The 12,462-nt window shown below is 41.9% G+C and overlaps 1 protein-coding gene across 1 annotated transcript in view; it reads right to left on the bottom strand.

Annotated features, from left to right (window-relative positions):
- Nucleotides 1-4: 4 nt before the first annotated feature.
- CPM (carboxypeptidase M) overlaps nt 5-12,462 on the bottom strand; it is a 29,578-nt gene continuing 17,120 nt past the window's right edge. Inside the window, exons 4-9 of the mRNA XM_054631980.2 lie at nt 6,693-6,865; nt 5,163-5,347; nt 4,741-4,911; nt 3,777-3,929; nt 2,599-2,747; nt 5-1,954 (exon numbers count right to left, since the gene is read on the bottom strand). Of these exons, the coding sequence (XP_054487955.2) occupies nt 1,715-1,954; nt 2,599-2,747; nt 3,777-3,929; nt 4,741-4,911; nt 5,163-5,347; nt 6,693-6,865 (1,071 nt within the window). The 3' untranslated portion in view covers nt 5-1,714. The remainder of the gene's footprint in view (nt 1,955-2,598; nt 2,748-3,776; nt 3,930-4,740; nt 4,912-5,162; nt 5,348-6,692; nt 6,866-12,462) is intronic.

Below are 12,462 nucleotides of genomic sequence, written 5' to 3'. Positions count from 1 at the left end.
CATGGTGCTCTTTTTTTTTCATGTCAATTACTTGATTGTTAGAAGTTCTAGTACTTTATTTTCACACAGATTCTTACTTTTGTGAGCCAGCACACAGGCTCTTTCTGCCCCCACTCAGCTGCTGGACTGCTGACTTCTGTCAGATTTCTTTGGTTTGGGAGATTTTAACTCAAGGAATCTCTCGTTCTCCCTGCTACAAGTGGCAGGAGCAGTGATGGGATTTAGTGGATAATTACTTCTCTGTGTGGTAAACAACCCACAGCAGATCAGAGGGTGAGGAAAGGTAGAAAATGCAAATGGATATGAGGAAAACATTCAAAAACCAGTCTCTTGCACACACAGCCCTCATTGCTATTGGCATTGCCGTTTCAAGTTATGAAGTGGATTTGCACACTGAATGTGGCTGCCTGGCAGACAAGTGGCTGCTGCCCAAGTGCCACAGCCCAGCTGGAAGGGCTTGGTGTGACAGGCACCAATGCCTCAGGAGAGATTTTAAAAGGCATTAAAGGATTAACTGAATTCCTGCATTTTTTATTTACTGTATACAGGAAAAGATAGATGTTTCCAAAGATAATCTTTGCTGGTTTACTTTTGAAATTGCTCAAGAAAATTACTGGCAGATAAAGCTTTAAAATAAACACAGGAGCTCGTATTAACTGGCTTTTCTTGAAAAATTTTCTGTTAATTGGGCAGCTTCAAAGGGCTCTGAAAATGACTCGCAACTGGCCAGGCAAAAGGAATCTGCTAATCCTGCCTGCAGTACAGGCTAGCCAGGGGAAGGCTGAAAGCACCCTCTGTAACTGGAGCTGGCTGGTGCCTGGCTGGTGTGCCTGCCAGCTCCTGGCATGGCTGTTAAACAGTCCCAACAGTGGAGCAGCAGGGCTGGGAGGCTGTTGAAACAGTACAAAGCCAATGCTAAAACTATTCAAAGAATTCTGAATTGTATGCGGTTCTGTGCCACAACAAATTCAGTTAAAAATGGACACAGTATAAAGCTGTCAGTGACTCTTTCCACATTGCTTTCAGCAGCTCTGCCGTAGGAGAACATGGTTTTCAGAGCCACAAATTCCTCCCTTTTCCCTGTTGGTGTGGATTATCATCCAGCTTCCACATCACGGCCCTTTGGTAGATACTCACATTTCATTTTCATCTTGTCTTAAAACATGTCTGTGTCACTGGCCTTTACCTCATTTGAGCCCTGAGCCGTCTCTTCTGTCCAGGTAAGAAAGAGCATATATAGAAATGCCATTCTTCATTTATAGCAGTGGCTTTATTATGAGAAATTAGTATTGAGCTGATGACTTACAGTTGTGTGGCGCCTGAGCTGTTGGCTCAGTGAGGAACCTGAGCTTGCATGAAACATTGCAGAACAATTCTCAATGTTTTGGAATTTGGGAAAAAATCTTCAAAATGTTTTTGTATTATTTTCTGCATCAAAATTCTACAGTTATCAGCATAGAGTGTCTGAAATTTCTTCAGAGTAAAATATTTACATAGAAAAATATGATAGTCTGTTACAATTAAAAATATGTCTACTATAAGTAAAGTAAAACATTCAATTGTCAAACCAGCATTTTACAAAATACAGTAAACTTGATTGTGAATCTAAGAATCTGGTTTATAAAAACATACTTTTGTTTGCATATACAATTCCTTCTCTGAAAAGCCACATTTGTGCAGGAAGATTTTGCCTTTCCCTTTGTCATTCCTGACTTTATTTGAAAATTGCAAGCACAATGGTCATTAAAACCAAGAGATGTACGGTTGGTTTTACTGCGGCTGAAGCCCGTGTCAGCTCTTGGTAGAGGGGAGTTTTGGGACATGAAGCAACTTTTGAGCTGATCTTTTCTGAGACCTCTGGGAAAGAGAAATCCTGTTTCACAGCACTGAAGTTTCCAGTGTTGTCAGGTATTTCCACTGTCTTCAGCATGGATTTAAATCCTGGTACAGTAGCCTAGGAGCAAACACAAGAGTTCTTCCTTGGTTTGAAACATTGAGTTCAAGTGTGAAACAATATTTACACTTTAAATGTACAGGGCAAAATGTTCTAAAGATATATTTGAGAATGTGGACTGGGAAAAGAATGAAGTTTTCATGTTATAGCAATAAGACTCTTGCTGTACAAGAGTCAGAATCCTGCAGTGATGCTCAAGCATAAGCCTTTGGCAGCAGGCAGAACCTCTAGGGCATGGATGTTTGGACTTCCACAGAGAAAGCATTTTCACCCAAGGAAATGACAGTCACCCATGGTGGTGTCAGCCCCTGCTGCAGATCCCAGGCTCCACCCTCTCACCCTGCAAGAGCTCCGTGGTTTGTTTCAAACACCTCAAGCTCCTGTTGCCATGCTCCAGACTCATCCCAGCTGGCTCCACCACCAAGGTCCAAGGAGTGCTTATCTCTGGACACTGAGGACTGCATCAAAAATTTCCTTTCTGCTGACTAATATTTAAATACATAGTCTTTTTAAAGTCTGCTAAAGAGTCTTTACAGCTTCTATCTATGACTTGAGCTGCTCAGCTCACAGCTGAGCTGCAGTCTCACTGTGCTCAGGACTTCAATGCAATTGGAACCAATATTTCAGTAAGGCTGCATACTCACATTGATCACATATGTCCCAGGCAAAAGGAGAAGGAAGTACTCCCCTTGTTGATTTGTTCTGTAGGGGCAGACATGTGGCCTTCCTTTGGCTTCCACGATGGCGTTGGGAATAGGATTCCCATTCTTATCAGTAACTTGGCCTTTGACACCTATGAAAAAGGGAGAGGAGGGAAAGATCATGAAGTGTAACTGGTGAACCTCCTTCTCTGAGAAAGGCAGACTGTTCTGTTGCTGGGTGCCCTCAAAGGCTATTTCACCACTTTTCAGCACATCTAGTACTAGCACTAGTCACTTTGGCCTTGCTCAAGGGAATTAAGAAAATCCTTGGCTGTTGTTGTTAATAGTTTACCCTCATGTTAAATTAGAAAGCAGCATTGTAATCTCCTAATATTCCAAATCTCATTTGCTGTAGGTATCATACACACTTACTGTATGTCCTTTACTGAAGGGCTTCAATCTTCACTACAGGTTTGGCAATTTTTGCACACAAACACACACACATATATCCCCCCTTCTTTTTTATGATTTAAAATAAGTCAGCCTCTTGTCTAGTATTTCCCAAAGGCAGAATACCAACAATGTCTGCTTATGAAGTAGTTTCCCTTAATTCCCACACACCATCTTCAAGGCAACACAGGCAGAGATAAAACAGCAGTCAGATATTTAGGGCAACAAAATGCAAGATAAGCAACGGTTTTGTGCAAACTCTCCAACTCATTGTAAAGCACCACAGCTTCACTAAGCAGTAGTTCTCTTCCAAATGTGAAGTTGGATCACACCTAGAGAAGCCTTTCAAGTTTACAAAATCCAAGCAACAAAGACCATGACACGAGTGCTGAGGCACACATACACTTAGAGACCTTTGAAATTATTATTATCCCAAGGCTGCTCAGGAATAGAGGGGAGGGGGGGAGTGCATGGTCAGACAGCCCCCAGGGCCAGCCCCTTGCTCCTGCCCCAGCACATTTTAACCCCTTGCACACCTGTAGTAGCCCCTCACCTGACATACTTGTAAGTTCTCCTGCCTTACCCACCCCTGGCTTTGTAGCACTTCCTGTTCAGAAGCTTCCAAGTTACCACCAGATCTGTCCCCTGTGAGCTGTGACACTGACCCAGCTGCTGAGGAGTTCCCTCTAAGCTGGCCCCAGTTTTCTCTCTGCCCCCACTCCCATACCCACCTAGGTGTACTTGTTTGATATATTCGATCAGAGCAACTTTGTTGTCTCTCCAGAACTTTCCCAGCTGCTCTTCTGGAGGATATTTACAGCATGACAGCTCCAGTGTAATTTCAAAACACTGTCCCCAGACATAGTTGTAATCTTGCATTCCACCTTAAAAGTGAAATAAAAGTGTTTTCAGCTGCAAAGAAACACTAAGGTCAAATTAAAAGACAAATAGGAGAGTTAAAATGTTGGTACTTGCATCATACCTGTAAGAGAAGTAATTCAGATAAATTATGCCTCAATGCCACACTTGTATTTACTGCCTCCTGTGAAAAACCAACTTAATTATTAACTCTAGTTACTCATAGAGTGTTGTTTTCTAAAACATACTTCATTTTGGAAATGATGATGATTGTGGCTGAGAAAGGATGGATCTTTGACTTTATTCAAGCTTTTCCATCTAAAAAGGGACAGTTAGGCTGGCATAGGATTTGCCACTGCCAAAGCCATTCCAAGACCCTTTTAAGTCTTTTAATACAATGAAAACAACATACACAGTGCACAAGCCCCATATTCTATTTGGCTACACATAAACAATAAAGAAAACGTTTATTTCCCTAATTAAACATTAAAAAATGGACGACATATGAATAGAAGATTGGTTTTCTTTCTGAAAGAAGATCTTGATGCCAAGCAGTGTGTGCACATGTATGTAACATATACAGCTACTGCAGGCCTTAAGCAAGGGCACAGAAGCAGGCAAACAGCAGTGCCTGCCTCATTCACTTGTGGAATTGCTGGCTGAAGGAGTCTGAAAACATCCAGGTCCTGCTCACAGAATCTGCATGAATGAGTTGACTTGCTTCCCTCATCAGCCCTCTGACTAAAATCACTGCCCTTTCATCATCAGAGACAGCAGGAGAAAGTGAGAAAACATCTTACCAGGAGCAGCTGCATGAAATATCAATGACATTCTTACCTTCCAGCTGGTACCAAGAGTACCCGTTGGTAATGCCTTCTGGGAAGGTTTGCCTGCTGTCACACCCCGTCCCTTTGTACATGCTGGCATGGTTGGAAGAATAGGTTTTTGCCAGGTGAATAAAGACATCATCATCTGGAGATCTGCTATAGCCTTGCAAAGAGCCAGTAACTGCAGAGTGAAGACAGCCATTGTGCAACTCTTATTACTGGTAAAACACACAGTGTTGGCTTACATGCAGGATAAACATCTCCCAAAAGGCCATATCAGGCAGTGAATTTTGATGGGGTTTATAAAATTCTGCCCATCCCAGCTCAAAAGCTTGAGGAACTTTGCAGGAACCCTTATAAATTTTGCTTTGGTAGAGCCAATGTTCCTAAACCCAGTAAGTTGTGGGAGAACAGAGTTTGCCAGCAGCTTACCTGGGTTACCATTATCAAAGGTGTAACTGGCAACCAGGGCACCCCCATGCAGGTTTGCTGAGAGAACAAACGTTTCATTTCTGATCCAGTCCATTACTGCTTGAGTCTCTGGCTGAATGCTGGCCCTGTTGTCTTCAAAGGCATCAGGAAAATTTCTGTTCAGATCTTCTCCATTCCTGTTGTACCTTAGAAAGAGAGAAGAAAGTCCCATTACTGTTTGCCTTCTGGCAGCACTGGCATTTTCATAGGCCACAATAAAACATTTCTAAATGGAAACAGAGAATATTTAACTTGCACACAGAATATACACCTACTGATAACTGAATTAGAAAAACCAGAGCCAGATCAGAAGGACTTTGTCCTCTTCCTGTATGTGTTTTTCCTGCTTGTATGGAAGACCAAGGTAAACTATTGAATGGCTGTATCCCTTGGGCTGTTCTCACTCTCAACAGACAGAAAAAAATTGAGTCGAACACAGGATGCATTTATTCTCCCTGAACCTTAACGCCCAGCCTGTTCAAACACTCTCTTGCTTTTTCTCTCAGTTAGGTCAGCACAGGAATGAAGAGGGTATTCACTGTTGACTGTGATAATTTTTGAGCTCAGTCTGGTAAACTCTGTCTATTTGACAGTGAGGGGATAAAAAATACCCGGTCCATACAAGTCCCATCTATTTGCCAAGGAATACATTTTTTCTTAATAAAAAGGAGGGACTACACTGGTCACCTAAAGAAGAACTAAACTGTCTAGACTTTCTTTTCACTTGTTTCTGATGTTGCCAAGGCCAGTGATCCAAGAGAACCTCCAGCTCATGGGTCTCCTTCTTCTGCACATTCCAAATCTGTCCTTTGGGCATTTATTCCCATTTCCTCACTGTCTCTTTCCCTCTTCTAGCTTGTTAAGCTTTTCATCCCCTTTTTGGTCTCTGCAATAGTCACAATAAAGAATGTAAAAGCAGCACAGGATGCAATGCCAAGTTATATTTTCTTCTGTGTAGGTTTTTTTCCCTACCATCACTATTAGCAAAGAACCTATTATAGGCAGCTCTGCTTGTGTAACTCCTCCTTACTAAATCCACATTCAACATGATTTTTAAACACATGGCTAAAGTCCATTCAACAAGCTTAGACACACCTTTTCTCATTAAGAAGGGTTACAGAACTCTCCAATTGAAATATATCCCTGTGGGTGGAATTTTCCTTCTTTTCTTGTAGCACTCTAAAGGTACTACAGAATAGGGAATTGTGCCTGTATTCACAACCTGGGTCTCCTGCCTAAAAGGTGAGGTCATTACACCAATTCTGACCAATTTTTTTCTGGCTCCACCACATATAAACACCAGTCTGACTCAATCTTCCAGAAACTCTATGCCATAACAATGTGTCTTCAGAAGGGCACAGGCAAAAATTAGCCCTAGCACATCCTGTAGACTCTGCTCTCCACCAAGTGTGATTCAGTCCTCTGGCTAGCAGCAATTATTATTCCCCACCCATTTATTTTACCTCTCCCACCCTCCTAAGCCACCCTTACCTTCCTGGTGTGTAATAACAATCAGGCACTTTTGTATTTTCAAATCCATCAGGATTCATGGTTGGCATGATATGAATCCGGGTATTATTGAGCAACCGGGTAATAACTGGGTCACGTCCATAGCTGGTCACCAGGAAATCTATCAAATGGAGCAGGATTTCTCTCCCAACAGTCTGTGTAAAGAAGCACAAAATTTACTTTAAGTTTGATATGGAAGAAGAAAATAAATAAATAAATATCCACTGCCTTGAACTTCCAGGTTTTTCTTATGGACTACACAGACATACAAGGCATATGAGAGCACACTGATCCACATTACTTTGTTTTATGCTCTCCCCTAAATATATTTAAAGCAACTGAATAGATTAAAGGAATCACTGGAGGGTTTTCACAAGGGTTTTAAACCCAGATCAACCAGACCTTTTTGTATAATGGGAAGCTGACTGTGTCAGATGCACAGCCTATCCTTGCATGGATAAGGAACAGCGATAACAAAAACTAAAGCTGCCTGATAAACATCATGTGGGCTTGGGAACACTCCTCTGCATTTTCTCAGTCCCACTGCAGGGTTCCAGCTCTGTGCTGTGACCCCACACACGAGTGCCAGCACTGTGTGGCACCACTTGGCAGTGGAGCTTCAGAAGGAAGGGAGGACAAGTCTGCCACATTTTCCAGGATGCCACAGAGCAGGATTTTTTCTTGTTGATCCTCTTTTATGGGAAGTCAATATTAACACAAGATCAAAGAGGCCACATAGATACTTCTGTTACATTGCTTTATTTTAATGTCATGAGCATGTGCATTGGGGAAATAAAAAAAAAATCCTTAGAAAAGGACATGGAAGGATATTTGGATACAGACTTTAGATCAAGGACAGGTAGTTGCAGAGAAAAAGCTAAACATTTTTGTTCACATAAGTTTGTGTAAGTCATGAAAGCTGACATCTCCCTTTAGTCTATCAGGTTTTAGGCAAAATAGTGTCAAGAGTTAAGGACAATTCTATTCCACCCCAGAATCCACTGCTAGTGTTCATTGAGCCTTGCTTTCCAGGGGCCCTTTCCACAGCACTGTGACCCATGCCTCAAGGGTGCTTTAGGGATCCTAAACCCTGTCTGGAAAGGGAACAAACCAAGACTTGCAAGTAGATGAGTTCTAGAGATAACTTATCTCTACTTTATCTCCAAGAACAAAGCCTCATATATCACAACAGGATCTAAACCAGCACCTGAGTATGTGAAAACAGACTGCTCTGCAGGTTTGATAAATACACTCTGTGAAATCCAAGACGGGATGCAACAGAACCTGTCTTGTACAGGCAGCTCTTGAAAAGGGTGATAGACATCTTGGGAACATTATAAGGGTGGGGGAAGAAAGGAGAGGAGAGGACAGGAGAGGAGAGAAATCAGCCAACTCATGGCCCTGGGCATGAGAGAGGAAGTTACCAGACTCAGAATCAGCAAGAATAGCTCTACCACAGAGACAAGACTGGACTGCTGCCTGGAGAACCTGGGAGAGTGCTCTTCTCCTACTGTACTGCTCTCCAGTGCCTGACCAAAATAAGTCCCAAAAAGAAAGGGTAGAGAAGCAGGAGCAGAAAGGGGAAAAAAGAAAAGGAACAAAAGAATGTGGTGGAAAAGAACAATGTTTACAAAGAATGAAAGATGACCAGATTTTCACAGATTATATTGTTTGAAATTACAAGTTAATCCCTGATTTACTTACATGTACAGTGTTTTACCAACTATTTTATAGGATTCCTGGTATAGCTGTTGTTGTACTCAGGACATTAGGCAGCTCAGATTATCATAAAAGTGCTGGCACTGGGGTGATTACACTGTGAGAGAAGAATATACTTATTACCACTGTTTTGGTGTGGTAACAGAGGGGTGGTTTTGTTTTGGTCCAGAGCACCCTGCATTGCTTGGGAAAGCACATCTGGAAGTATCTGAGGGAAAATTTTTGTTTCTGGGAAAGTTCAAGGTCAAGTTTTGATCAAGCCCTGGAAAGCATCTCCTGCTCAGTCCAGCTTTACCCTGTCACTACAGAGGTCAGGAGTGTCTCTGGATAAGAGTTATGAGTCACTTAGTTTTATTTTAGAGCTTCAAATAAAGGATCTAGACACACTGAAGGTAGGCTGCTGACAGTAACCTTACTGGGCAGACACCTTTACCAGCCTCAGGTTTAATATGAAGATAGAGAGAAGAGCAGGGGACAGCATGTATGGGGACATGAACATTTAGCTTTGATTGCAGTATCTCAGGGGAGATGAGATGCCAAAGAAGATTGTGCTACTGTATTTCACAGGATGGGTGACAGAAAAGCAAAGGAAATCCCTTTCTCCCACCTCAGGGATACAATTAGACATTAAGTTTCTCTGTGCACTTTCAGATGTCAGCTTCCTCCTGTGCCCCAAAGGGAGAAAGTCAGCAGGAAAGGCTTCCAGTGATCCTCAGGGGAAGCCTTGAATGAAGAAGCGTGCATGTGTCAGGACATGGATCAATGCTGTAGAAAAGGCTGCAACTGCTGCTTCTGTACACAAATCCTTTAAACTTCCTGACTCTGCCTGCTGGCAGGGCTGTGTCAGCACCCTGCTCAGTGCCACAGGGATTACTCAAGAAGCCTGAGCAGCAGCCAGTCAGGAGATTAGGGTGAGGTGCAATTGCACCTGTGCTGTAACGCTTTACTGCAGCAGCCCTGGGTTTAGAGCAGTGCTGTTACCACATGATAGAGCCCTAATACCAGGGGACTATGGGTGGATGGACTCTGCCCATTTTTATTATTAAAATTCTCTCCTTAAACATGGCCTGGTTTTTAAGCTGAACGATGTTGAAAGAAAGATCCAAACAGTCAGGAAGGACCTGTTCCAGGGCAGCACAGCCTTGCCTGGCTCCCTGCTCCAGCCCTGGCTGCTCCACAGGCCAGGCTCAGCATACCAGGCACAACCCCACCTAGGGAAGCTCAGTGTGAGCAGCAGGCCAGCCTGGTTTCCCACTGAAATGCTACACTTGCAGGATGTTATTTTTAACACTTGTACTGCTCTAATTATCATGCACTGCTGGGACACACCCCACTGGGGCTGCCCTTCTTGGCTAAAACACACCACTGGCTTGTGCCAGGTTTGGCACACATCCCTTCATTTCTGCAGCAGCAATCTCTATGGCCATCTGAGAAATACCACATGTATGACAGGCAAGTGCAGCCCTCTGGTTTATCACTGAAGGAAATGCTTTTGAACCAGTAACTGGCACAAGTTCTTACCACCTGGACAAACTCCACCAGCTTCAGGATTTACCTGGCTGAGACATGGGCAGCTCTTTCTTTTCCCACTCAGAAGAGTGTGAAGAAAGATAAGGAAAAAAAGTAACTGCAGCAAGGCAGTGTTCAAATGTGCTGAAATAGACCTCAGCAACATCCAGCTTTTTTCAAAGTCTGTTGTTAGCATTGAGATTTGATTGTTTTGAGTTTTTAAATTTCTGGTGCTTGTGACCTTTTTTCACATCACATCAGCTAATACTGAAGCTAGGTGGAAAATAGTTTACTATACAATAAATGTTTTTATAAATAGTGGGGGTTTTCCTAGAGCAAATGCTGTTTCCCTCATATCACTTCAATAACATATCACACAGGACTGGGACACGGGAATATGGACTTAGGATTCCTCATAGCAGTATATGCAAGTATTCTAGAAGTTGTGCAGTACATGCAGTATTGTTTTTGTGCAATCAGATGATAAAAAAACAGCCTTTTTTTCAACAGTGGTATTTTGATAGTGTAAATGCAGCTTCCATTAATTTTTTAGAAATAAGTGTAAGAAATTCTGCACAAGCCTCATTAGCTTATTGTTTGGTGATTCTTAAAGACTCCATTATATTGATCACAAATAAATCTACTCCAGCCCTTAATCACTTAAGCCCTAATATTTCAGGAAACCCTACTGTGGATATGACTGTCTATGATGACATGGAAAATAGGGTATTAGCTTATTTCACAAGATAAAGCAGCAGATAAACATATCCTTTCACATAGGCTAGTCCAGACCTATCAGTATAAGCTCAGTTTCACACAGTGAAACAGGAAAAATACTACTATTTTAATAATATTTTATACTACTACATTATTATATTATTTATATTAGTGTTTTATTTATATTATTATAAATAAACTATTGTTTATTATAAATAAGTGATCGTATTATTTAATATTATTTGCATCGTTGCTATTTTATATGCTGAGAAAATAAAGTGATGAGAAGTGGACACTTTAAAAGAAAAGGACTGATATCAGCACTGCCATCCTGAGAAAGAGTTATCTTGTTTACACTGCAGCTGCAGAAAGCTAAAGCCCTATACTCAGCACATGAAAGGGGGAGAGCAGAAGCACCCAGGAAGTTCACAGCTTGTTCACATGTGCTTTTCCATAAGGGGTTTCCCTGCAGTGATATCCATGGCTCAGGAAGAGCCTTCCAATTAGATCCTGTTTGTACAGAATGCACTCCAGGCACTGGCACAGAGGCTCCAAATGGTTTTGCTCCATTTGTGACTTAGGAGTATCTGGGGGTTTGGTTGTGGTTGATGTTAAGCAGGAGTTCTTCCTCAGGGAGGGGTGTGTGACTTGGAAAGAGAAGGTCTTCCAAGTAAGAGCACAAGACTGGGACAAGAGGGGCTGCTGTCTAATTCAGAATGGGAGTTGCCCCAGAAGATCAGGCAACCTCTCCCTCACCTTCCCCCTGCAGAATTTAACATTTCACAGGCTTATGCATTTTGTGCAGTCAGTTACCACCATCTTGATTAAAGTTAGCTTAAATCAGTTTTCATTTGGCTTAGGTTAAACAAAAAGTACTGTTAAAAATGGTGTCCAGCTTCATGCAGGCAACATAAAGAATGGGAGAAGTTTTTTGTTGCCTCTCAGTGGATCTGGGGCAAAAGTTCACTCTATCTGGCAACAGTGAACACAAAATTACAATCTTTTAAATATTGGCTGGTTATGTCTTAGAGTATCAAGAAAAATAAACTTACTTAAAAAAATAAATCCTTTCAGTTCTGAAAAAAATACTCCTCTCATGGTATTGCATACTCAGATTACTTTATTAGAACTTCCCTATTGGGCAGCTTTCCAAATAACCTAGATTTTCTTCCAGCAGCACGTGTGAACAGCCCACACACGTGTAATTCAGGTTCCACCCCAACTTTTATGTTTTTGGAGCAGTGGGCCAGCTGAGTCAAAGTTAAGTTTCATATGCGTGATCATAACAGGCTGGAAGGGTGGCTTCACCAGACAACACTTGAGAACAGAACTTCTCATTTTTTATCTTTTGTGGAAAATGTCACTGAAGCACAAAAGGCCTGACTGGATCAATGAAGTCATAATCCCATCATTTCAATTTATGAAAGACTCTGGCACACAAGTTGAAGCTTGTTGTATAATTAGTGCAAAGCTTATCTGCCTAATATATTGTAGGGGTAGTTGACTCTGTCCCCAGAGACCAGTCCAGCAGAATCTTAGATTATGGGGAAAAAATATTCAAGTTCTCCAATACTTCTCTATATGAGAAATTCATTTCCTGCCATCTGAAATACATTTATGATCAGATTTAAAAAAGTTCCAAACACCAACTGTGTTTGTATGTTTGTTTGTTTCACCTGTATGTACCCAAAAACCACATATAGCAAAAATCATCATGAGGGTCTGAAAAGGAGGAATAGCTCTATTTCTGGAACGTTCCCTAGGTGTGAGCTTGGTCTGACAAATAACTGGAATGTTGGACGCCTTA

This window comes from Agelaius phoeniceus, chromosome 5 (genome assembly GCF_051311805.1).
Source record: "Agelaius phoeniceus isolate bAgePho1 chromosome 5, bAgePho1.hap1, whole genome shotgun sequence".
In the NCBI taxonomy this organism is placed as follows: domain Eukaryota; kingdom Metazoa; phylum Chordata; class Aves; order Passeriformes; family Icteridae; genus Agelaius; species Agelaius phoeniceus.
The sequence above is the reverse complement of the archived record's forward strand: the minus strand, read 5'-3'. Positions and strand labels throughout refer to the sequence as shown.